This window comes from Macaca thibetana, chromosome 19 (genome assembly GCF_024542745.1).
Source record: "Macaca thibetana thibetana isolate TM-01 chromosome 19, ASM2454274v1, whole genome shotgun sequence".
NCBI lineage: Eukaryota > Metazoa > Chordata > Mammalia > Primates > Cercopithecidae > Macaca > Macaca thibetana.
The window spans coordinates 29,348,110-29,375,003 of NC_065596.1; the positions used below are offsets into that span (position 1 = coordinate 29,348,110).

The window sequence follows — 26,894 nt, forward strand, 5'->3', positions numbered from 1 at the left end:
GAACATCATAGAGTATATTTACACAAACCTAGATGGTGTGTGTTTGTGTATAAATATATTAAATGTGTATATTTTTATATGTAAAACCAAATCTCCCAGCATCATTACTGAATATCAGTCATCTCCCGTACTTCATCTGCAATGCCGATACCAAGTGCCAGAGATGAGGTTTCTATATATACACTATTATAATATTTATGTGTTTATTTTCGAGACAGTCTCACTGTGTCACCCAGGTTGGAGTACAATGGTACAAACACAACTCACTGCAACCTCTGCCTTCCGGACTCAAGTGATCCTCCTGCCTCAGCCTCCCAAGTAGCTGGGACCACAGGCACTCACCACCACACTTGGCTAATTTTTATATTTTTTTGTGGAGATGGGGGTCTCACTATGTTGCCCAGGCTGGTCTTGAACTCCTGGGTTTAAGGGATCCTCTTGCCTCAGCCTCCCAAAGTGCTGGGTTACAGACGTGAGTCACCGCACCCAGCCTATTTATTTATTTTTTAGACAGAGTCTTGCTCTGTCACCCAAGCTGGAGTGCAATGGCTCGATCTCAGCTCACTGCAACCTCTGCCTCCTGGCCTCAAGAGATTCTTGTGCCTCAGCCATCTGAGTAGCTGGGATTTACAGGCGTGCTCCACATGCCTGGCTAATTTTTATGTTTTTAGTAGAGATGGGGTTCGCCATGTTTCCCAGGCTAGCCTCAAATTCCTGACCTCGAGGGATCCGCCCTCCTCGGCATCCCAAAGCGCTGGGATGACAGGCGTGAGCCATCAGGCCCAGCCAAATTTTAAAGGAAACAGGATATCGATTTATATCTCAAGGCAGAAAGAAAGAATGTAAGTTCTTTTTTTGTTTTTGAGATTGGTTCTCCCTCTGTTGCCCAGTCTGATCTCAAACACCTGACCTCAAGAGATCCTCCCACCTCCAGCCCTCAAAGTGTTGCGATTATAGGCGTGCTGGCCTACTTTCTGGTTTTCTTTTCTTTTTTTGAGACGGAGTTTAGCTCTTGTCACCCAGCCTGCAGTGCAATGGCGTGATCTCGGCTCACCACAACCTCCATCTCCCGGGTTCAAGTGATTCTCATGCCTCAGCCTCCTGAGTAGCTAAGATTACAGTCGCCCGCCACCACGCCTGGCTGATTTTGCATTTTTAGTAGAGATGGGGCGGTGGAGGGGGAGCAGGGGGTGTTTCTCTGTGTTAATCAGGCTGGTCTGGAACTCCAGACCTCAGGTGATCCGCCCGCCTCTGTGGGGGGAACCCCACCCTCTCCCAAAGTGCTGAAGATTACAGGCGTGAGCCACCGTGCCCGGCCCCACTTTCTGATTTTTAACTGGATTACTGAGTCCATTTACAGAAAAAGCCGAGAAAGCACGTGGCGTTTCCAGGACTGGCCTAAGCCTCACCTATATAAAAAGCAGGCACAGCTGGAAGGCGGAGCTCCTGGATCCCGGAAATCAAGGATCCCATTCCTAGGCTGAATCCCTGAGCCCTTAGACCAGTGGCAAAGCCCAAGAGGGAAATGCCCCAGGGACAGGCTGTCAAAAGCTCCCACACTCAGCCTGGGCTGCAAGGCACACTTTACTGTCAGTTCTGCTTGGCTCGGTCAGAAATCTGAGTCTTATCTAAATGCATGAAGAAATGAGGAGGATAGAATTTGCCCCCAGTGGTAGTAACGATTAATTCCAACCTTGTCAATTATCTTCAAAATTTTAGCTATTGCCAGTAACTACTTAGTTATCCCATGACAAAAAGTCAAGTGTTTTCTTTCTTTAGAAAGTAACCCTTGTGGGCCCGGCAAGGTGCGGTCTGTAATCCCAGCACTTTGGGAGGCCGAGGCAGGTGGATCACCTGAGGTCGGGAGTTTGAGACCAGCCTGACCAACATGGAGAAACCCTGTCTCTACTAAAAATACAAAATTAGCCAGGCATGGTGGCGCATGCCTGTAATCCTAACTACTCGGTGGGCTGAGGTAGGAGAATCGCTTGAACCCAGGAGGCGGAGGTTGTGGTGAGCCAAGATCGCGCTATTGCACTCCAGCCTGGGCAACAAGAGCAAGACTCCCTCTCAAAAAAAAAGAGAAGAAAGTAACTCTTGGACCTTCAAAAGCCAAAGAGATCAGGGAGTTTAGTGCAAAAGAGAGCAGAGGATTAGACCCCACCCTCGACTCTTGGGGCTCCATGAGGAAGACAGAAGACCCCAAAAAGGAGGTCTGTGGTGCTTTGGCTGGGCTCAGGGGATCTCAGAATCACTAAAAGTCTCTTTTAAGTCTCTTCATGTGCTATTGAAGGAGACAAAAGGAAGAAAGAGTAGAGGTAGATGGGGAAACAAGTTTTTTCTTTTTTTGAGATAAGGTCTTGCTCTGTCGCTCAGGCTGGAGTGCAGTGGCACCATCGTGACTCACAGCAGCCTCTATCTCCTGGGCTCAAGTGATCTTCCCACCTTGGCCTCCAAAGTAGCTGGGACCACAGGCATACACCACCACGCCTGGCTATTTTCCAAATTTTTAGAAGGCTTGGTGTGGTGGCTCACGCCTGTAATCCCAGCACTTTGGGAGGCCGGGACAGGAGGATCATGTGAGGTCAGGAGTTCGAGACCAGCCTGACCAACTTGGTGAAACTCCATCTCTACTAAAAATACAAAAATTAGCCAGGCGTGGTGGCACATGCCTGTAATCCCAGCTACTTGGGAGGCCGAGGCAGGAGAATCGCTAGAACCTGGGTAGCAGAGGTTGCAATGAGCCAAGATCGTGCCATTGTATTCCAGCCTGGGCAACAAGAGTGAAACTCTGTCTTGGAATAAAAATAAATTAAATAAATAAATAATAATAAATAAAATTTTGGCAGAGATGGCTCTTGCTATGTTGTTCAGGGTGCTCTTGAACTCCTGGTCTCAAGCAATCCTTCAGCCCCAGCCTCCCAAAGCGCTGGGATTACAGGCATGAGCCACCGTGCCCAGCCCACCAATTTATTTTATAAGCAAACTGGTTCACATACGTTTTTTCCCATTAATCCAATTTTGGAAAGGGAAAAAGACAAAGACTTTTACCACCTTTACTGGACTGGGTCACACAGGCAGAGATCCAAGGTGCTGACTTTGGGTAAGAAATCTTACCTTTTTCTGCTGGCTATCATTTGTCCCAGAAAACCATCTGTAGACTCCGAAACAGAGCGATTTGATTTGCATCCTGCTCACTGTGCCAGAACTGTAGGGAAGTTAAAATGTTTCCCCTGGAGGTTAAAACATTTGCGTCTATATAAATCAAACTAATAATAGCCAGGTAGCAGGAGAAAGGAGTACACATTTTATTATGTGCACATGGGACTCACAGAAAATACGCAAACGCAGAGAAAGGGCCAGATGGCTGACGTTGGTTTTTGAGACGGAGTTTCGCTCTTGTTGCCCAGGCTGGAGTGCAATGGCACGATCTCAGCTCACTGCAACCTCTGCCTCCCGGGTTCAAGCAATTCTCCCGCCTTAGCCTCCTGAATAGCTGAGGTTACAGGCATGCGCCACCATGCCCGGCTAATTTTGTATTTTTTAGTAGAGACGGGATTTCTCCATGTTGGTCAGGCTGGTTTCGAACTCCTGACCTCAAGTGATCTGCCCGCCTCAACCTCCCAAAGTGCTGGGATTACAGGTGTGAACCACTGCGCCTGGCTGAGCCACCATGCCTGGCGAAGTTTTTATATCACTTTGAGGTTAAGGAAGAATCAGGGCTTGGAGACTGGCGAGACAGGTTATGCAAGAGAGAAAGAAGGCCTGGCTAAGGAGAGCAGTCTTTTAATGCAGATGGAACCCTCACGGGCAGGGGCTCTCAGAAAGAATAAATTTAAGTTTCTTTTTTTTTTTTTTTTTTTTTGAGACAGAGTCTCGCTTAGTCGCCCAGGCTGGAGTGCAATGGCGCGATCTTGGCTCACTGCAAGCTCCGCCTTCCGGGTTCACACCATTCTCCTGCCTCAGCCTCCCGAGTAGCTGGGACTACAGGCGCCCGCCGCCTCGCCCGGCTAATTTTTTGCATTTTTTTTAGTAGAGACGGGGTTTCACCGTGTTAGCCAGGATGGTCTCGATCTCCTGACCTCGTGATCCGCCTGCCTCGGCCTCCCAAAGTGCTGGGATTACAGGCGTGAGCCACCGCGCCCGGCATAATTATGCAAGTTTCTTTTCTTTTCTTTTTTTTTTTTTGGAGATGGAGTTTCCCTCTTGTTGCCCAAGCTGAAGTATAGTGGCATGATTTCAGCTCACTACAGCCACCCCTCCTGAGTTCAAGCAATTCTCCTGCCTCACCCTCCCAAGTAGCTGGGATTACAGGTGCATGCCACTAAGCCCGGTTAATTTTTTGTATTTTTAGTAGAGACAGAGTTTCACCGTGTTAGCCAGGCTGGTCTTGAACTCCTGACCTCAGATGATCCTCCCGCCTCGGCCTCCCAAAGTGCTGGGATTACAGGCGTGAGCCACTGTCCCCAGCACCAGAAAAAGTAAGTTTCTATCAGAGCCCCAAAGGTGTCAGACTCTCAGTCTGTCTCTGTCTTTCAAGCCAGTCCTTCCTACATCCAGACAAGTGTGGATGCACCACAGAAAGCCTGGCTGTTTATTTCACCAATGCAGAATTGCTCCATGATGCAGATCTCGCCACAAGATCTTATTCAGCCATTCTGTTGTTTGCAGCTCCTCTGAATAGCTCTCTTGAAATATATCAAAGAGGCAGGATGCAGTGACTCTTGCCTGTAATCCTAGCACTTTGAGAGGCCAACGTGGGTGGATCATGAGGTCAAGGGATCAAGATCATCCTGGCCAACATGGTGAAACCCCGTCTCTACTAAAAATACAAAAATTAGTTGGGTGTGGTGGCACATGCCTGTAATCCCAGCTACTCGGGAAGCTGAGGCAGGAGAATCACTTGAACCCGGGAGGTGAAGGTTGCAGTGAGCCAAGATCGCACCACTGCACTCCAGCCTGGTGACAGCGCGAGACTCCATCTCACAAAAAAAAAAGAAAAAAAGAAAAAAAGAAAAAAAGACTGGGCGCGGTGACTCAGCACTTTGGGAGTAATCCCAGCACTTTGGGAGGCCAAGGTAAGCGGATCACGAGGTCAGGAGGTCGAGACCATCCTGGCTAACACAGTGAAACCCCATCTCTACTAAAAATACGAAAAATTAGCCAGGTGTGGTGGGCACCTGTAGTCCCAGCTACTCAAGAGGCTGAGGCAGGAGAATGGCGTGAACCCGGGAGATGGAGCTTGCAGTGAGTGGAGATTGCGCCACTGCACTCCAGCCTGGGCGACAGAGCGAGACTCCGTCTCAAAAAAATCATCTATATATAGATATATAGATATATATAGATATGTCAAAGTGTTATTTTGGGGTGAAATGTTTTGGCTTCCTCTAGGGTCAAGGTTGTTATTTTATGGCCATAAATAACATCATCAGGATTACTGCCCTTGGGCCAGGCACGGTAGTTCACACCTGTAATCCCAGCACTTTGGGAGGCTGAGGCGGGTGGATTACCTCAGGTCAGGAGTTCAAGACCAGCCTGGCCAACATGGAGAAATCCTGTCTCTACTAAAAAATACAAAAATTAGCCACCATGGCGGTGCACGCCTGTAATCCCAGCACTTTGGGAGGCGGAGGCGGGTAAATTACCTGAGGTCAGGAGATTGAGACTAGCCTGACTAACATGGTGAAATCCCATCTCTACTAAAGATACAAAAAATTAGCTGGGCATGGTGGAGGGTGCCTGTAATCCCAGCTACTCGGGAGGCTGAGGCAGGAGAATCTGGGAGGTGGAAGTTGCAGTGAGCTGAGATCGCGCCACTGCATTCCAGCCTGGACCGCAGAGTGAGACTCTGTCTCACAAAAACAAACAAAAACCTGCCTCTGTGTTACCTTCCCACCTTCTCCTTGTGACCTTGAGTCTCTCGTTTGCCTTCTGAGCCATGGTGTCTTAGGAGAGCAAAGTCAAGTCAAAGCAAGATACAGAAATTGTGGCTTAGGGAAGTGCAGGATGGCATGAAAAGAAAAGAAAATTTCAGGACTTTCCAAATGCATTTTACCAAGGGAAAAGGTTAAGCTCTGGAAGCTGAGTGTTTATCTTTTTCATTTTCCTTTATTTATTTATTTATTTATTTTTGAGATGGAGTCTCACACTGTCGCCCGGGCTGGAGTGCAATTGCACGATCTTGGCTCACGCAACCTCCGTCTCCCAGGTTCACGTGATTCTCCTTCCTCAGCCGAGTGTCTGGGACTACAGGCGCACACCATCACACCCGGCTAATTTTTTTTTTTTTTTGGCACAGGGTCTGACTGTCACCCAGGCTGAAGTGCAGTGGCACAATCACAGCTCACTGTAGCCTTGACCTCCTAAACTCAAGTGATCCTCCAGCCTCAGCCTCCCAAGTAGCTGGGACCACAGGTGTGCACCATTATGCTTGGCTGATTTTTTTGTTTGTAGTAGAGATGAGGTCTCACTAGGTTGCCCAGGCTGGACTTGCACTCTTGAGCTCAAGTGTTCTTTCCATCTCGGCTTCCCAAAGTGGTGGGATTATAGGCATGAGGTGAGGCACCATGCCCAGCCACAGCTGTTTTTTCTCTGGTGTATGACTGTTGCTTCCTAACCTTTGTATTGAGATATTATACATTAATCAGATACTCTATTCTGCATTCAAACCTAGATTACATGACATTGGAGACCGACCCTTGTGATTGTTACCTCTTTACAGTAGAATATTAAGAAATCCCTTAGTAGTAGTCAGTAGTGAGCAATCTTTTTTTTTTTTTTAGACAGAGGCTCACTCTGTCGCCCAGGCTAGAGTACAGTGGCGCGATCTCAGCTCACTGCAAGCTCCGACTCGCGAGTTCACGCCATTCTCCTGCCTCAGCCTCCCGAGTAGCTGGGACTGCAGGTGCCCACCACCACGCCCAGCTAATTTAAAAATTTTTAAAACAATTTTTAGTAGAGACGAGCTTTCACCGTGTTAGCCAGAATGGTCTCGATCTCTTGACCTCGTGATCCGCCCGCCTCAGCCTCCCAAAGTACTGGGATTACAGGCGTATGTAATTCCTGTTCCTGTGTCCCTGGACAGCCACCCTCACATATTTGTGTTTGAATAAACTTTTTTTTTTTTTTCTTGAGACGGAGTCTTATTATGTCATCCAGGCTGGAGTGCAGTGGCGTGATCTCGGCTCACTGCAACCTCCGTCTCCCAGGTTCAAGCGATTCTCATGCCTCAGCTTCCTGAGTAGCTGGGACTACAGGTGTGTACCACCACACCCAGGTAATTTTTGTATTTTTAGTAGAGACTGGGTTACAGCATGTTAGTCAGGCTGGTCTCAAACTCCTGGTCTCAAGCAGTCCGCCTGCCTCGGCTTCCCAAAGTGCTGGGATTACAGGTGTGAACCACTGTACCCAGATTTATTTTTTAATTTTTCAGAGGCAGGGTTTTTCTCTGTCACTCAGGCTGGAGTGCAGTGTGAGGATCATAGCTGACTCTGGACCTCCTGGGCTCCTCTTGCGTCAGCCTCCCAAGTAGCTGGGACTACAGGCATGTGCCACCGTGTCTGGCTAATTTTCTTTATTTTTTGTAGAGAGACAAGGTCTTGCTATGTTGCCAAGGCTGGTACTTAACTTCTGGCTTCAAGCTATGCTCCTGCCTCAGCCTCCTGAGTAGCTGGGATTACAGGTGCATGCCCCCATGCCTGGCCACCACAGTCAATTTCAAGCTACCAATATGAGATCATTGAAGATGCAATTGGAAAGAAATGCACAGTATTACATTGTTCTATAGTAAGTCTATTAGACATAATAAATGTAAATAGACCAGGCAAGATGGCTCACACCTGTAATCCCAGCACTTTGGGAGGCTGAGGTAGGAGGATCACTGAGCTCAGGAGTTCAAGGCCAGCCTGGGTAACATAGTGAGACCCCATCTCTACCAAAAAAATACAAAATTAGCTGAGTGCGGTGGCAGGCACCTGTAGTCCCAGCTACTCAGGAAGCCAAGGCAGGAGAATCACTTGATCCCAGGAGGTGGAGGTTGCAGTGAGCATATACATTGGCACACAAATTAGCAGATACTACCATGCAATGTGTTTTTTTCTACAGAGAACTGGCTGGTATTTACCATAGTAAGAAGGCTTACTATAGAACAATGTATGGCTGGGTGCGGTGGCTCGCGCCTGTAATCCCAGCACTTTGGGAGGCCGAGGCGGGAGGATCACAAGGTCAGGAGATCGAGACCATCCTGGCTAACACGGTGAAACCCCGTCTCTACTAAAAATACCAAAAATTAGCCGGGCGTGGTGGCGGGCGCCTGTAGTCCCAGCTACTCGGGAGGCTGAGGCGGGAGAATGGCGTGAACCCGGGAGGTGGAGCTTGCAGTGAGCCAAGATTGCGCCACTGCACTCCAGCCTGGGCAACAGAGCCAGACTCTGTCTCAAAAAAAAAAAAAGAACAATGTAGTACTGTGCATTTCTTTCCACTTCCATGTTCAATGATCTCATATTGGTAGCTTGAAATTGGCCGTGGTGGCCAAGCATGGGGGCATGCACCTGTAATGGAAAGCTGAAATGGAAAACAGAGGGTTTAGGGCAGAAGTCCTGAATTCTGGAGTGCTGTCCCCCTGGGGGAGTTTTGGGAATCTGTGGGGGTTGTTTTTAGTTGTCACAGTGGAGGTCCTAGGATGCTACCAAAGCGTTTAGGCGGCTGGGGTCAGCGACAATAAAAGTTATGCGATGAAGGTTTGTCCTGCATTCTCAGGACTTTGTTTTATTTTTGAGACAGAGTCTTGCTCTGTCACCCAGGCTGGAGTGCAGTGGCACCATCTAGACTCACTGCAACCTCTGCCTCCCAGGTTCAAGGAATTCTCCTCCCTTAGCCTCCTGAGTAGCTGGAATTACAGGCGTGCACGACCATGCCCAGCTAATTTTGTATTTTTAGTAGAGATGGAGTTTCACTAAAAAAAACAAAAAAATGTTGGCTAGGCTGGTCTCAAACTCCTGACCTCAGGTGATCCTCCTGCCTTGGCCTCCCAAAGTGCTGGGATTACAGGCGTGAGCCACCGCACCCAGCTCATTCCCATGACTTTGGAACATCTGTGGGACATTCATGGAGGTGGAAAGTCTGTTTCTAAGCCTCTGAGCCCCAAATCTGTTTTGTGTATTTTATGACAGCTCACTTCCCCACTCCCCCGCCCCACCCTGTTTCTTTTTTCCTTGTTGCTGAATCACAGGGAAATATGTCATTTGTCCTGTAGACGGGCTCACATTCTGGACTGGGCTGATTGCTGCCTCATGGTGTCGTTTCACTGGCAACTTTATCCTCCTGTTTTCTGCAAACTGGTGGTTACAGTGAGAAGCTTGATCTGAATTTTTTTTTTTTTTTTTTTTAAGGGAGCTCCGGCCGGGCGCGGTGGCTCAAGCCTGTAATCCCAGCACTTTGGGAGGCCGAGACGGGCGGATCACGAGGTCAGGAGATCGAGACCATCCTGGCTAACACGGTGAAACCCCGTCTTACTAAAAAATACAAAAAACTAGCCGGGCGAGGTGGCGGGCGCCTGTAGTCCCAGCTACTCGGGAGGCTGAGGCAGGAGAATGGTCTAAACCCGGGAGGCGGAGCTTGCAGTGAGCTGAGATCCGGCCACTGCACCCCAGCCTGGGCGACAGAGCAAGACTCTGTCTCAAAAAAAAAAAAAAGGGAGCTCCTTTAAATTTTAAACCTTTAAACTTTTAACTGGTAGTTAACCTCCTGCTGCTTAGCAGCTGAAGCTGGAGCTGAAGCTGGAGAGTGGCTGCTGGTTTTTATTTCCTCCTGTTAGGACTGCTGGGAGCTCTGGTGGTGCCTGCCTCTTCTCTCAGTAAAATTCCTCATCCATCTTTTTTTTTTTTTTTTTTTTTTTTTGAGACAGAGTTTTGCTCTTGTTTCCCAGGCTGGAGCGCAATGGTGTGATCTCAGCTTACTGCAACCTCTGCCTCCCAAGTTCAAGCGATTCTCCTGCCTCAGCCTCCCAAGTAGCTGAGATTACAGGTGCACGCCACCACACCCCGCTAATTTTTGCCTTTTTAGTAGAGACAGGGTTTCACCATGTTGGCCAGACTGGTCTCAAACTCCTGACCTCAGTTGATCCGCCCGCCTCGGCCTCCCAAAGTGCTGGGATTACAGGCGTGAGTCACTACACTGGGCCCATTTCTATTTAAAAAAAATATTTAAATAGGCAGGGTGCGGTGGCTCACGCCTGTAATCCCAGAACTTTGGGAAGCTGAGGCAGGAGAATTGCTTGAACTTGTGAGGCGGCAGTTGCAGTGAGCTGAGATCACGCCATTGCACTCCAGCCTGGGTAACAAGAGCAAAACTCTCTCAAAAAGTAATACTAATAATAATTAATTAATAAATAAATATAGGATTCTGAGGGGACTCAGAGTCAGCGAGAGCCTGGCCTAGCTGGACTCTGTCCCCCACCTCCATGCTGCCTTCCTGGAGGCCTTCCTGGCCGCCTGGAGGAGGGAAGCAGAGTGGGGGCCCCTTTCTGTTCAGGGCATCCTACCACAGTTCCCCAAGGAAGACCTCCAGGGGACCCAGATGGGGGATGCGACCTTGACCTGCCTCTCTCCCTGACTCTTATGGCCAGACTTGGGGTGCCTTGTGCAGGTGGAGGAGCTAAGGGCAGATAATAAGATGGACTGCCTGGCAGGCACTGGGGAAGGAGGGACTACGGGCTCACCTCCCACCCACAGCCCAGCCACACCTGCTCTGGAAAGCCTTGTAAATCCTGGGTGGGGTTTGCCAGTCACGGATGCTGCCAGGGTTTCTTTGGCCCTGAGTAAAGAGAGACCCAGAGGGAGCACTGAGCTGCCTGCCAAGCCACCCTGTCTCGGATTCCTTCAAAAGGACCAGGTGAGAGCAGGTGAGGGGCTCCTCTCCCACCCTACAACACGCACACCTGTGCACACACGCCCAGGTAGAGAGCAGGGGATTTGGGAAGTGGACCCGCCGTGCCCTCGTGGGTCTCTGGTGCCCTCTGGGATGCACCCCCAACTCAGGACCTCCAGGAGAGGAGGGTCCCTCCCTCGGCAGCCAGGACCCCCTCCCCAGCCAGCTGCCCTCCTTAGCTCCCTCCCCACTTCCTTCCAGGTGGATCTGTTTCTAGAGCTCCAACCGCCACCACCTCCCTCCCCTTCTCCACCCTGGGCCACCAGGTCCTTCCTTGCCTCCCTCCCCTCAGCAGTTTCTAGGAACCACCCTGGCAGTAAAGGTGCAGAGAGGGCTCGCACCCAGCCGGTGGCCACCCGACTTTCCTGTCTCCACCGTGGGGCCTGCTCCCTCAGACCCTGGGGCTCCTCAGAGGCTTCGCAGAACCCAAGCAGCCGGTCTTACCTCCGAGCGCTGCCCTGGCCCAGGGAGGCGGCTCCGTCCCTCCTGCACTCGCTAATCCTGCTCTGAATTACCGCTTCTGTTCTGGGCAGAGAATAAAGGTGCGGTTTCCAAGGGATGGCCCTACATTATCGTCTGAAGCTCCCTTCTCCTTCCCAGAGTGGAAGTGATAATGTCGGGAATCTGCGAATCCTGGGGAGGTGCGGAAAGACAGCGGGCTCTAGCGGCGGGGTGCGACTGAGCAGGACGCGCTGAGCTGGCCGGGGCCGGGGGCGGTTAGGGGTAGAGAAAGGCTTTCAGAGCTGGGGGACAGGACGGGGCCCCGGGTGAGAGGAGAGCTGGGTTATTTCACAGGAACAACTGGTGACAAAGCCGGAGGGGTGTGCGGGGCCAGGCCAGAGGCTGGGATTCTGTCTTAAGGGGCATGGGGAGCCCTGCAGGTGCTATGAGCTGGGGAGGAGCCGGACCAGTGCTGGGTAAAGGGTACAGAAGCGAGAGGAGGAAGCCGGGCTGAAATAGAAAGACGTGGATGGGGCTGGGCGTGGTGGCTGACGCACTCTGGGAGGCCAAGGCGAGGCGGACGGATCACCTGAGGTCGGGAGTTCAAGACCAGCCTGACCAGTATGATAAAACCCTGTTACTACTAAAAAAAATACAAAAATCAGCCAGGTGTGGTGGCATGCGCATGTAGTCCCAGCTATTTGGGAGGCCGAGACAGGAGAATCGCTTGAACTCGGGAGGCGGAGATTGCAGTGAGCCGAGATCACCTGCCATTGCACTCCAACCTGGGCAACAACAGCAAAACTCCGTTTCAAAAAAAAAAAAAAAAAGATGTGGACGGGACAGAGAGAATCAAAAGAAGTGATCCAGGCTGGGCATGGTGGTTCATGCCTGTAATCCCGGCACTTTGGGAGGCTGAGACAGGCGGATCACTTGAGGTCAGGAGTTGGAGACCAGACTGACCAACATGGTGAAACCCCGTCTCTACTAAAAATACAAAAATTAGCCAGGCCTGATGGCGCGTGCCTGTAATCCCAGCTACTAGGGAGGCTGAGGCATGAGAATTGCTTGAACCGGGGAAGCAGAGGTTGTAGTGATCCGAGATCGCACCACTGCACTCTAGCCCGGGCGACAGAGTGAGACTCCATCTCACAAAAAAAAAAAAAAAAAAAGGGAAGTGACCTGCAGATATTAGTGACCCCATTCCTCTGAGGGAACTGGAGGCCGGGCTGCTGCTTCGAAATTGGGGCCCCTTTCTGTTCTGACATACTAACCGCCATCTTCCAAGGGAAGACCCCCCAGGGCGCCCGGATGGAGGAGGTGACCTTGACCTCCCTCTCTCCTCTGCCCCTATGGCCCGGCCTGAGGTGTGTGATGCCTCAGGGCAGATAACAAGATGGACTTCCTGACCTCAGAGGACTGGGGAATACCCAAGCTCCTCTATCAGAAACCGCACAGCCCTGGATCACCCTCCAGCTGTTGGCATGTCTCAAGATTTCCTCGCGGGCCCCTGGTAGCTGCTTTTCCAATCTCCCCCTGCCATCTCAGCACCCTCCTCAGCCCCGCCACATCCCTGGGCCATCCCCTCGCTCACCTGAGCTCCTCTCAGCCTTGGGGCCCTGGGCCAGTCTCTGAGCCTCAGTTTCCTTTGCTGTGAAATGGACACAGTATCACCTACTTGCAAGGTTGTTGGGTTTTTTGTTGTTGTTGCTTTGGGGTTTTTTGGGAACAGGAACTCGCTCTGTTGCCCAGACTGGAGTGTAGTGGCAGGATCTTGGCTTACTGCAGCCTCGACCTCCCCGATCTCAGGTGATCCTCCCCCCTTCTCAGCCTCCTGAGTAGCCGGTACTACAGATGCATGCCAGCACTCTCATCGAATTTTTGTTTTTTGTAGAGACAGGGTTTCACCATGTTGTGCAGGCTGGTCTTGAACTCCTGAGCGTAAGTAATTTGCCCGCCTTGGCCTCCCAAAGGACTGGGATTACAGGTGTGAGCTACCACGCCTGGACAGGGCTGTTGTTAAAACTCAGTAAAGGCCCGGCGCAGTGGCCCACACCTGTAATCCCAACACTTTGGGAGGCCAAGGCAGGTGGATCACCTGAGGTCGGGAGTTCCAGACCAGCCTGACCAACATAGAGAAACCCCGTCTCTACTAAAAATACAAAATTAGCCAGGCATGGTGGTGCATGCCTGTAATCCCAGCTACTCAGGAGGCTGAGACAGGAGAATCGCTTGAACCCGGGAGGGAGAGGTTGTGGTGAGCCAAGATTGTGCCACTGCACTCCAGCCTGGGGAACAAGAGCAAAACTCCGTCTCAAAAAAAAAAAAAAAAAGAAGGCCGGGCTCAGTGGCTCAAGCCTGTAATCCCAGCACTTTGGGAGGCGGAGACGGGTGGATCACAAGGTCAGGAGATCGAGACCATCCTGGCTAACATGGTGAAACCCCGTCTCTAATAAAAAAAAATACAAAAAACTAGCCGGGTGAGGTGGCGGGAGCCTGTAGTCCCAGCTACTCGGGAGGCTGAGGCAGGAGAATGGCGTAAACCTGGGAGGCGGAGCTTGCAGTGACCTGGGATCCGGCCACTGCACTCCAGCCCGGGGGAAAGAGTGAGACTCCGTCTCAAAAAAAAAAAAAAAAAGAAAAAAAAATCTCAGTAAGATAGACCAGGTGTGGTGGCTCCTGCCTGTAATCCCAGCACTTTGGGAGGCTGAGGAAGGAGAACGGAGGACTTCTTGAGGCCAGGAGTTTGAGATCAGGGTGGGCCACATAGCAAGACCCCTGGCTCCACCCACCATCCCTACAAAAAAAGCAACTCAAAAAATATGCCTTCAGGCAGAGTGGCAGTGGTGCTTGGTTCAAGGCTGACATAAGTGTGAGTTTGAGGCACTAATTCTGCTCTGAATACCAGGGACAGCCCATGTCATACAGCATTTCCCTTTGTGCCCACACAGCCCTAAGGGAGGTGTGGTTTTGTTGTTGTTGTTGTTTCTTTTTGAGACGGAGTTTCGCTCTTGTTGCCCAGGCTGGAGTGCAGTGGCACAATCTCGGCTCACTGCAACCTCCGCCTCCCAGGTTCAAGCAATCCTCCTTCCTCAGCCTCCCAAGTAGCTGGAATTACAGCCATGAGCCACCATGCCTGGCTAATTTTTTCTATTTAGTAGAAACAGGGTTTCACCATATTAGTCAGGCTGGTCTCAAACTCCTGACCTCAGGTGATCCACCTGCCTCAGCCTCCCAAAGTGCTGGGATTACAGGCAAGAGCCACTGTACCTGGCTTTTTTTTTTTTTTTTTTTTTTTTGAGACAGAGTCTCACTGTGTCGCTCAGGCTGGAGTGCAATGGTGTGATCTCAGCCCACTGCAGCCTCTGGGGAGGTGTTGTTTTTATCCCTCCCCGCAACCCACTGTTGATGGACAGACAAGGACAATGAAACACCTGCCTTGGCCTCCCAAAGCGTTGGGATGACAGGCTTTTACCAGAGAGGTAAAAGCCCTGGGTTAAAGTCACACAGCACATAAGAGGTGCCTGACCACGCCGTGCAGGGCATCTCGCCAAACCTCAAAAATTCACAATCTCACAGCGCAGCTAGCTCTGTGAGGCCTCCCTACCTCTTCCTTCTCTCCCTGCAGGCTCGCTTCCTCCCTCCCTCCTTCCCTCCCTCCCTCCCTCCCTCCCTTCCTTCCTCCCTCCCTTCCTTCCTTCCTTCCTTCCTTCCTTCCTCCCTTCCTCCCTCCCTTCCTTCCTTCCTCCCTTCCTTCCTTCCTCCCTTTCCTCCCTCCCTCCCCTCCTCCCTCCCTCCCCCCTCCCTCCCTCCCTTCCTTCCTCCCTCCCTCCCTCCCTTCCTCCCTTCCTCCCTCCCTCCCTCCCTTCCTCCCTTCCTCCCTCCCTTCCTCCCTTCCTCCCTTTCTTCCTTCCTTCCTCCCTCCCTCCCTCCCTCCCTCCTCCCTCCCTCCCTTCCTTCCTTCCTTCCTTCCTTCCTTCCTTCCTTCGTTGAGAAAAAGTATCATCTTTTCCTCACCTATCACAAAGCTTGCAGCTGGGCACCTACAGTAAAAGGTTAACAAGACACAAGCATAACAAGTATGTTTAAGGCAAGTGTTACATGACATGGGAGCCTGCAGAAATGAAGGCCTAAAGAAACAGGGAAACCTGGGTGGGTTTTTTGTCTTGTTTTGTTTTGTTTTTAGATGGAGTTTCACTCTGTCGCCCAGGCTGGAGTGCAGTGGCGCGATCTTGGCTCACTGACTGCTTCCTTCCATGATCAAGCGATTCTCCCGCCTCAACCTCCCCAGTAGCTGGGATTACAGGTGCACGCCACCACGCCCAGCTAATTTCTCTATTTTTAGTAGAGACAGGGTTTTGCTACGTTGACCAGACTGGTCTCGAACTGCTAACCTCAGGTGATCCACCCACGTCGGCTTCCCAAAGTTCTGGGGTTACAGGCGTGAGTCACTGTGCCCAGCTACCCTCCTGTTCTATGATCTATGGTTTAAATGCTAAATTTGACCACTATCAATACACCCAATATGAAAAGTGGGAAACCTGGGTTCTTCACCCAGAGCCTATAATGAACAGTGTTCTTTGCTTTGTGGGTGACAATAGCAAACACTTACTGCCTGTGTATATGTGCCAGACACTGTTTTAATACTCAGAGAGGTGATGTCACTTGCCCAAAATCAAACAGCTCAAGAGTGTGAGAGTCTGAAATTGGCCAGAGCTTGTGCACCTTGTGGCCAGAGCTTGTGATGTGTCTTTGAGTCATGAAGTCCAGCATTCTGTGTTGGACTTAGTGAAAGGATATACTTTTGTACTGATGAGGAAGGAGCTTTACCTAGAATTTGTGTGGTCGGCCGCGGTGGCTCACGCCTGTAATTCCAGCACTTTGGGAGACTGAGGCGAGTGGATCACTTGAGGTCAGGAGTTCAAGACCAGCCTGACCAACATGGTGAAACCCCGTCTCGACTAAAAATACAAAAATTAGCCAGGCGTGGCGGGGCGCGCCTGTAATCCCAGCTATTCAGGAGGCTGAGGCAAAAGAATCGCTTGAACCCAGGAGGCGGAGGTTGCAGTGAGCCGAGATGGTACCACTGCACTCCAGCCTGGGTGACAGAGTGAGACTCCACCAAAAAAAAAAAAAAAAAAAAAAAGAAAGAAAAGAAAAAAGAAAGAAAGAGAGAAGAGAAGTAAACGGGTTCAAAGACCATAATCATACGTATCACGCAAGACCGGAAGTGGCCCAGCTCCAGGGTCAGTTAATTTGGCAGCTCCACAAAGTCATCAGTCACCTGAGCTCCATCCATCTTCATATGGTGTGCTACCATTTCTTAGCTGGATCGTCTCATGGTCCCAAAAGGACTGCTACACATCCAGCCATCACATACAGATCATTCCTTTCAGAAACAGCAGAAAGAGGCTCGTTCTTATCTTGGCCCCTTTTGAAGAATGAATGAAACCTTCCTAAGCCTTCCAGCAACTTCTCCCAACTCCGATTGGTAGGAATCATCACATACCCATGTGGCCCGATAGGAGGCAAAAGAAATGAGACTTCTGGGATTGGTTTAACCTCAGATTCTGCAGCTGGGAAGTTGATCAGCTGCCTCTGAAGGACATGCAGCTTGCAGAAAGTTACGTGTTACCAAGGAGAAAAAGGGAAATGGCTTTAGGGTAGATAACAGGGATGCCCTGAGGGGTTGTGTAGGTTGTTCACTGCACAAAGGCCCCTGGTCAAGAAGGCAAGTGGGGTTTAAACAGACCCACAGTCTACTCATCCAACCAGGTATCCTTGGCATTGTGTCCACCCAGACATCCAGAGAGCCCTCCCCTCCCCTCCCCTCCCCTCCCTTCTCCTCTCTTCTCCCTTTCTTTTCTTTTTGAGATGGAGTCTTGCTCTGTCCCCCAGGCTGGATGGAGTGCAGTGGCATGATCTTGGCTCACTGTAACCTCAGCCTCCCAGGTTCAAGCGATTCTCCTGCCTCAGCTCCTCAGTAGCTGGGATTACTGGCGTCTGCCACCATGCCCAGCTAATTTTTGTATTTTTAGTAGAGACGGGGCCCTATCATGTTGGCCACGTTGGTCTCCAGCTCCTGACCTCAGGTGATCTGCCCACCTTGGCCTCCCAAAGTGCTGGGATTACAGGTGTGAGCCACCGCGCCCAGCCACAACTCATCTTTTAGAGCCAGCCTACACTTGTCATACAGTATGTCATGGCCAATGAATGGAAAATCCACGGTGGAGCTGGGTGTTCCTCTCAAGTTCAACTGACTGTGGCCAAGAGGGCAGGCAGGCCAGGTGGACAATTTCCCTCCAAAGTGGACACAGGCAGGACATGCAAAGATGAATATATCTGGCACTGGAGTCTGGCAAGTAGGAAAATAAAAACAAAAGATGAACATCTCGGGCCGGGCGCGGTGGCTCACACCTGTAATCCCAGCACTTTGGGAGGCTGAGGCAGGTGGATCACGAGGTCAGGAGTTCGAGACTAGCCTGACGAACATGGTGAAACCCTGTCTCTACTAAAAATACAAAAGTTAGCCAGGCATGGTGGCACACGCCTGTAATCCCAGCTACTCAGGAAGCTGAGGCAGGAGAATAGCTTGAACCCAGGAGGCAGAGGTTGCAGTGAGCAGAGATCGTGCCATTGTACTCCAGCCTGGGTGACAGAGTGAGACTCCATTTCAGAAAAAAAAAGAAAAAAATGAACATCTCTACAAACTGGATCACCAGTAAATAATAGCTACATATACTTGTACTCACCATATGTAGACATCCACATATGTACACTCAGTCGATAAACACCCACATTTAAACATTTAAACATACAGTGTGGACCAGGTGCAGTGGCTCACGCCTATAATCCTAGCACTTTGGGAGGCCAAGGTGGGAAGATCACTTGGGCCTAGGAATTTGAGACCAGCCTGACCAACATACTGAGACCTTATCTCTACAAAAGAAATTTTTTTTTTTTTTTTTTTTTTTTTTTTGAGACAGAGTCTCACTCTGTAGCCCAGGCTGGAGTGCAGTGGCCAGATCTCAGCTCACTGCAAACTCCGCCTCCCGGGTTCACGCCCTTCTCCTGCCTCAGCCTCCCGAGTAGCTGGGATTACAGGCGCCCGCCACCACGCCCGGCTAGTTTTTTGTATTTTTTAGTAGAGACGGGGTTTCACCGTGTTGGCCAGGATGGTCTCAATCTCCTGACCTCGTGATCCGCCTGTCTTGGCCTCCCAAAGTGCTGGGATTACAGGCTTGAGCCACCGCGCCTGGCCTAGAAAATTTGTTTTTAGTTATCTGGGCGTGGTGATGTGCACCTGTAGTCCCAAGTACTCAGGAGGCTGAGGCAGGAGGATTGCTTGAGCCTATGAGGTCAAGACTACAGTGAGTCACATTCTCACCACTGCACTCCAGCCCAGGTGACAGAGCAAGATCCTGTCTCAAAAAATAAATGATAAGTGAATAAATAAAACCAAACAAAAATGCATACAAGGTATAGATACACAAAGTATATATACATACTCCTATATATACACATTCACATATACACACATGCTGTGTTCACAGCCACTTAGATGACATATATATACATGCTTACACATATACCCTTATATGTACACAATGTATCTACACCCATACACTACCATGTACACATGTCCATTTGTACACAGGTGTATATGTACACACACAATTTTGCACACACCTGTATATGTATACAATGTATAGATCCCCAGATCCACATTACACACAATGTGTACACATCCATCTGTGTATACACACCCACCGGTGAACACAACGTAGACACATCTGTATAAACACACTCGAGATACATGCCTATGCACATAGGCAAGTATGTGCCAAGTATTTACACACCCGAAATAAAAGCACACTCACATGCACCCATGCAATGCCTGCGCACAACCGCATGGCCACATTCACCCGCGCCCCGGGCCTCCATCTCTCAGCTAACGTGTCCTGTTTTCCTCCCCTGACAGCCATGCTGGTCACTCAGATGCCTTTCTCCTTTTCCATGGCCCACTTCATCCTCCTTGTCTTTACGGTTTCCACTATATTTCACATTCAGCAGCGGCTAGCGAAGTTTCAAGCCATGTGGGAGTTACCGGTGCAGATACCAGGGCTGGCCTCAACAACAAAGGCACTGCAACCCAGCCAGCTCAGGGGGATATGGACGATCAATGCTATAGGCCGCCTGGGGAACCAGATGGGTGAGTACGCCACGCTGTACGCCCTGGCCAAGATGAACGGGCGGCCCGCCTTCATCCCCGCCCAGATGCACAGCACCCTGGCCCCCATCTTCAAAATCACCCTGCCGGTGTTGCACAGCACCACGGCCAGCAGGATCCCCTGGCAGAACTACCATCTGAACGACTGGATGGAGGAGAAGTATCGCCACATCCCAGGGGAGTATGTCCGCCTCACGGGCTACCCCTGCTCCTGGACCTTCTACCACCACCTCCGCCACGAGATCCTCCAGGAGTTCACCCTGCACGACCACGTGCGTGAGGAGGCCCAGAAGTTCCTGCGGGGCCTGCAGGTGAACGGGAGCCGGCCGGGCACCTTTGTAGGGGTCCATGTTCGCCGAGGGGACTATGTCCATGTCATGCCAAGAGTGTGGAAGGGGGTGGTGGCCGACCGGCGATACCTACAGCAGGCCCTGGACATGTTCCGAGCTCGCTACAGCTCCCCGATCTTTGTGGTCACCAGTAATGGCATGGCCTGGTGTCGGGAGAACATTGACACCTCCCACGGTGATGTGGTGTTTGCTGGCGATGGCATTGAGGGCTCACCTGCCAAAGACTTTGCACTGCTCACACAGTGTAACCACACCATCATGACCATCGGGACGTTCGGGATCTGGGCCGCCTACCTCGCGGGCGGAGATACCATCTACCTGGCCAATTACACCCTCCCCAACTCCCCTTTCCTCAAAATCTTTAAACCAGAGGCAGCCTTCCTGCCAGAGTGGACGGGGATCGCTGCAGACCTGTCCCCCTTACTCAAGCACTAATGCTGGCCAGTCCTTTGATACCCTTTCTCCTCCTCTGGCTCCCTCAAGGTGAGTGCCAGGACATGAGAAGCACATGGTTCCATGAGGAGGACCCTTCTCTCTTCTGTGAAGATGCTTTGGGCTGCAAGTAACAGAAATCTCAATGAACAGTGGCCTGGCGTGGTAGCTCACACCTGTAATCCCAGCACTTTGGGAGGCTGAGGTGGGTGGATCACTTGAGGTCAGGAGTTCAAGACCAACCTGGCCAACCTGGTGAAACCCTGTCTCAACTAAAAATACAAAAATTAGCCAGGCGTGGTGGTGCACACCTGTAATCCCAGCTACTTGGGAGGCTGAGGCAAGAGAATCACCTGAACTCAGGAGGTGGAGGTTGCAGTGAGCCGAGATGGCACCACTGCACTCCAGCCTGGGTGACAGAGCAAGATTCCATCAAAAAAAAAAAAAAAAAAAAAAAGAAAGGAAAGGAGAAAAGAAAGGAGAAAGGAAAGGAAAGAAAAGAGAAAAGAAAAAGAAATGAACAGGGGCAAAGACCATGATCATACGTATCACACAAGACCGGAAGTGGCCCAGCTCCACGGTCAGTTAATTTGGCAGCTCATCATTACACAGTCATCAAAGGAATAATTTGTATTTAATCACCAGTGTGAACACAGTCATAGAGTGGAGTATTTCCAGCTACCAGGGAGGCTGAGGTGGGAGGACTGCTTGATGCCAGGGGTTCGGAACAATAGTGCACCATGATTGGACTTGCGAATAGCCACTGCACTGCGGCCTGGACAACCTAGTGAGACCCCGACTCTTAAATAAATAAACACAATTATGACTTTGAGGATGGGAGAAAAGGTTCTCTGAGAGTTTATTACATGAGTATCACATGAACTCCAAAGTATATCTTAGGCCAGTGATGGTGGCTGTAATCTCAGCACTTTGGGAGGGTAAGGCAGGTGGATCACCTGAGGTCAGGAGTTCAAGACTAGCCTGGGCAACATAGTGAAACCCTGTCTCTACTTAACATACAAAACATTAGCCACGGGTGGTGGTGCACACCTGTACTCCCAGCTACTTGGAAGGCTTAAGCAGGAGAATCATTTGAACCTGGGAGGCGGAGGTTACAGTGAGCCAAGATTACACCATTGCACTCCAGCCTGGGCAACAGAGTGAGACTCCATCTCAAAAAAAAAAAAAATCTTAGGAGTAGATGGAATCCTGTTACAAGTCTGAATCAAAAAGATAACTTTGGCTGAGCGCAGTGGCTCACACTTGTAATCCCAGCAGTTTGGGAGGTTGAGGCGGATGGATCACTTGAGGTTAGGAGTTCAAAACCAGCCCGGCCAACATAGTGAAACCCTGTCTCTACTAAAAATACAAAATTAGCCAGGCGTGGTGGTGCATGCCTGTAATCCCAGCTACTAGGGAGGCTGAGGCAGGAGAATCGCTTGAACCTGGGAGATGGAGGTTGTAGTGAGCTGAGATCACACCATTGTACTGCAGCCTGGGCAACAAGAGCCAAACTTGGTCTTAAAAAAAAAAAAAAAAGAAAAAGAAAAAGGCAACTTTTACAATGATTTTATAGATCCCAATATTATAGTATTTTCTCCAGACTACCCACAAATATGTACTGTGCACCTATCATGTATAAGAAAGCAGTCTAGGAGACACTACCCCTGCTCCCAAGACGGCATTAACAAGTCACTTCAAAATATAATTGGTACAGGCCAGGTGTAGTGGCTCACGCCTGTAATCCCAGCACTTTGGGAGGCTGAGGCAGGTGGATCACGAGGTCAAGAGATCAAGACTATCCTGGCCAACATGGTGAAACCCCGTCTCTACTAAAAATACAAAAATTAGCCAGACATGGTGACATGCACCTGTAGTCCCAGCTACTTGGGAGGCTGAGACGGGAGAATTGCTTGAATCCAGGAGGCAGAGGTTGCAGTAAGCCAAGATTGCACCACTGCACTCCAGCCTGCCAACAGTGAGACTCCGTCTAAAAAAAAAAAAAAGAAAGAAAATTGAAAAGATACAATTAGATCCTGAGGCAAGCAGGTGCTATGGCTCACACATGTAATCCCAGCACTTTGGGAGGCCGAGGCGGGTGGATCACTTCAGGTCAGGAGTTTGAGATCAGCCTGGCCGACGGTGAAATTCTGTCTCTACTAAAAATACAAAAATTAGCCAGGAGCGGTGACATGTACCTGTAATCCCAGCTACTCAGGAGGCTGAGGCAGGAGAATTGCTTGAACCCAGGAGGTGAAGGTTGCAGTGAGCTGAGATCACACCACTGCACTCCAGCCAGGGCAACAGAGTGAAACTCAAAAGAGAGACAGAGAGGAGAGAAGAGAGAAAGAAAAGAGAGAAGGAAGGAAGGAAGGAAGGAAGGAAGGAAGGAAGGAAGGAAGGAAGGAAGGAAGGAAGGAAGGAAGGAAGGAAGGAAGGAAGGAAGGAAGGAGAAAGAAAGAGAAAGAAAAGAAAGAAAAAGAAAGAAAAGAGAAGGAAGGAAGGAGAAAAAGGAAAGAGAAAAAAGGAAAGAAGGAAAGAAAAAGAAAGAAAGAAAGAAAGAAAAAGAAAAAAAGAAAGAAAGAAAGAAAGAAAGAAAGAAAGAAAGAAAGAAAGAAAGAAAGAAAGAAAGAAAGAAAGAAAGAAAGAAAGAGGGAGGAAGGAAGGAGTCCGGGTGCCGTGGCTCACACCTGTAGTCCCAGCACTTTGGCAGGCCGAGACCAGTGGATCACCTGAGGTTGGGAGTTCAAGACCAGCCTGACCAACACAGAGAAACCCCATCTCTACTAAAAATACAAAATTAGCCAGGCATGGTGGTGGGCGCCTATAATCCCAGCTATCCGGAGGCTGAGGCAGGAGAATCGCTTGAACCCGGGAGGTGGAGGTTGCAGTGAGCTGAGATCGCACCATTGCACTCCAGCGTGGGCAACAAGAGCGATACTCCATCTCAAATTAAAAAAAAAAAAAAAAAAAAAAAAAAAAAAAAAGGGAAGGGGAAGGAAGGAAGGAAAAAGAGAGGAAGGAGGAGGAGAAATATTTTTTTCAGTCTACACAATGAATATGACTATACCCTTCTGGGGAGGGAATATGTTTATAAGATACATTAGTGATTTTGGTATTTTGATGTTAGTGGTCTTTTTCAGGCCTCATGATGTAAATATCCATCTTCTGTCGAGATTGGGGCAGAGCAGGAAGGTGCTCCTTGGGGTTCCCCATCTGATCCCCCTCAGTCCAGCCCTGGTTTTCCTGAGGCAGGAGGGAGGGATGGAGTCTTTGGTGAAGGGTTCGATGCCGGCGGTCGGCAGTGCAGGAGGCAAGACTTTCCATTAGGCTTGAGGTTCAGACACACACCCCACCAAGCCCGCTTCCTGGCCCTGACTTCTTGGGGCAGTGCAGGGACCAAGTGCACCCTCAGCTCAACACTGCCCCCTCTGGACGCAGGCGAGATGGGGAAGGTGCAATGGGGGCAGGCGGGGTGCCTGGCAGAAGCTGAAAGAGTGCCTGAGACACAGAGAGATGAGCGCGGAGACTGAAAGGGATGACGGATGCATCAGAGATAAAGGGCAGGAGGGAGTTGGAGACGGAGACAGGGAAGAGAGAACAGTCAGAGGGCAAATCAGACAGAGAACATAAGAGATATGAAGATAGAACCGAGACAGAGTGACCTGAGTCAGGCAGATATGGGGACAGATTAATATGGAGAGCGATACAGTCAGGAAAGTCTCCGGGCCAGGTGTGGTGGCTCACACCTGTAATCCCAGCACTTTGCGAGGCCAAGGCCAGGGGATCACCTGAGATCAGGAATTCGAGACTAGCCCGACTAACATAGTGAAACCCCGTCTCCACTAAATACAAAAAATTAGCCAGGCGTGGTGGTGTGTGCCTGTAATCCCAGCTACTTGGGAGGCTGAGGCAGGAGAATAGCTTGAACCTGGGAGGTGGAGGTTGCAGTGAGCCAAGATCGTGCCATTGCACTCCAGCCTGGGAAACAAGAGTGAAATTCCGTCTCTAAATAAATAAATTAGCTGGGCATGGTGGTGTGTGCCTGTAGTTCCAGAAACTCCAGAGACTGAAGTGGGAGGATCACTTGAGCCCAGGAGGTAGAGGCCATGATTGTGCCACTGCACTCGAGCCTTGATGAAAGAGCAACACTTTGTTTCATAGATGGGGTCTTGCTATGTTGCCCAGGTTGTTCTGGGAACTTCTGGCGTCAAGCGATCCTCCTGCCTTGGCCTCCTAAAGTGCTGGGATTACAGGTGTGAGCCACAGTTCCCAGCCTAAATCTGATTTTTTTTTCCTTGTGGACTAAGTTATGACATACTAAATCTGATTTAAATCCCCACTCCAGCAACCCCAAATGCTAGAGATAGTCAACTACTCACCTTTCCTATGTAAACCAACCAATCCAGAGCCCACACCCCATCCACACCTTTATGAGCACAGGCTCCCTGAACCACCATCCACCTGTGCTAATTACCCCCGGGCCAGGTACCAAAAACTCAGGACAACCTTTAGGCTCCAGAGCCTGCTGAAATTCAAACTAGGTAATCTCAAACCTGCTTACCTTGCCTCTTCTGGTTTGTTTGTTGTTTGTTTTGTTTTGTTTAGATGGAGTCTCACTGTGTTGCCCAGGCTGGAGTGCAGGCATGATCTTATCTCACTGCAACCTCTGCCTCCCAGGTTCAAGTGATTCTCCTGCCTCAGCCTCCCGAGTAGCTGGAACTACAGGTGTGCACCACCACGCCCGGCTAATTTGTGTGTGTGTGTGTGTGTGTGTGTGTGTGTGTGTGTTTAGTAGATATGGGGTTTCACCACGTTGGCCAGGCTGGTCTCAAACTTCTGACCTCAGGGTGATCCACCCACCTCGGCCTCCCAAAGTGCTAGGATTACAGGTGTGAATCACCGTACCCAGCCTTTTTTTTTTTTTTTTCCTGAAAGACAGGGTCTTGATCTGTTGCCCAGGCTGGAGTGCAGTGGTGCAGTCATAGCTTACTGCAACCTCAAACTCCCAGGCTCAAGTGATCCTCCTGCCTCAGCCTCCAGAGTAGCTGGGACTACAGGTATGAACCATGGTGCTGGCCCTGAAACCTATTTTTTATTATTATTATTATTATTATTATTATTATTATTATTATTTGAGATGAAGTCTGTCACCCAGGCTGGCACAATCTTGGCTCACTACAAGCTCTGCCTCCCGGGTTCACACCATTCTCCTGCCTCAGCCTCCCGAGTAGCTGGGATTAAAGGCGCACATTACCATGCCTTGCTAATTTTTATATTTTTACTAGAGACTGGATTTCACCATATTGGTCAGGCTAGTCTCGAACTCCTGACTTCGTGATCCACCCACCTCGGCCTCCCAAAGTGCTGGCATTACAGAAATCAGCCACCACACCCGACCAAAACCTACATTTTAAAACATTTTGCCGCGAATAACTTACCCTATGACATTCTTCCCAGGACTGCCCTTGGGCTGGAGTTTCCTGGGAGTTTATTCCTCCCTCCCTCCATGACCCATGGCCCATGACTGACTAGGGGTGGTGTAGTAGCAAGTCTCCAAACTATAGCCCCTAGTGAGCACGTCCCTGATATTCAGATTTGTATAGTGCCCTCCCATATTTAACCTCGGGTTGCCTGACTTGCATTAATTATAAAATACAATGGAAGAGAAATTGTGCCAATTTCAAGCCTAGTCTTTAAGAGACTGGTAGCTTCAGCTCCCCCCTCTTGGAATACTCATTCTTGGGAGCCCTGAGCTATCATGCAAGAAATCTAGTTACTCTGGTGGAGAGGCCACAGAGGGACAGTGCTGACACTGCATGGAGAATGAGAGAAGTCCAGATGTCCCCACAACCCAGCTAGGCCCAGTCCTCATGCTATCCCCACCATGGTGCCACACACATCTAATGTACCATCTTGTATGTGCTAGCCCAGGTGGGCCCTGAGATGACTGCACCTCTAGCCAACATAACATGAAACTGAAGAACTGCCCTGCTGAGCCCAGTCAACCCATGCATTTGTGAGCAATCATGTATAGTTATTGTTTTACAGCTCTAAGTTTTGGGGTGGTGTGGGCTTTTGTTGTTTGTTTTTTGTTTGTTTTGAGATGGAGTATCACTCTGTTGCCCAGGCTGGAGTGAAGTGGCATGATCTCAGCTCACTGCAACCTCCACCTCCTTGTTTCAAGCAATTCTCCTGCCTCAGCCTCTCAAGTAGCTGGGATTACAGGCTCCCACCACCATATCTGGCTAGTTTTTTTGTATTTTTAGTAGAGATGGGTTTCACCATGTTGGCCAGGCTGGTCTTGAATTCCTGGCTTCAAGTGATCTGCCTGCCTCAGCTTCCCAAAGTGCTGGGGTTACAGGCATTTGCCACTGAGGCCGGTTTGGGGGTGGTTTGTTGTTCGGCTACAAGCTCAAACAGGGAGATACAAAGGCCCAGTTCCATATGTCCCAAGATGGGAAAGACTCCACAACTTAATTTGTGCTCTGGAGCTCCCTGCAGGATTAGGCTGA

At 50.1% G+C, this 26,894-nt stretch overlaps 2 protein-coding genes across 2 annotated transcripts in view; both read left to right on the forward strand.

Annotated features, from left to right (window-relative positions):
- Positions 1-26,894, forward strand: part of NUCB1 (nucleobindin 1) — a 250,733-nt gene that overhangs the window by 21,383 nt on the left and 202,456 nt on the right. The gene's annotated exons all lie outside the window — the stretch shown is intronic.
- Positions 6,812-21,462, forward strand: LOC126943584 (galactoside alpha-(1,2)-fucosyltransferase 2). The gene is made up of 2 exons (XM_050772498.1): positions 6,812-6,904; positions 18,472-21,462. Exon 2 carries the CDS (start codon positions 19,261-19,263, stop codon positions 20,380-20,382), a length of 1,122 nt encoding a protein of 373 aa, XP_050628455.1. The 5' UTR covers positions 6,812-6,904; positions 18,472-19,260; the 3' UTR covers positions 20,383-21,462.

Coding starts and splice junctions, on each gene's coding strand:
- LOC126943584 (XM_050772498.1), top strand. CDS start 19,261: ATGCCTGCGCACAACCGCATGGCCACATTCACCCGCGCCCCGGGCCTC.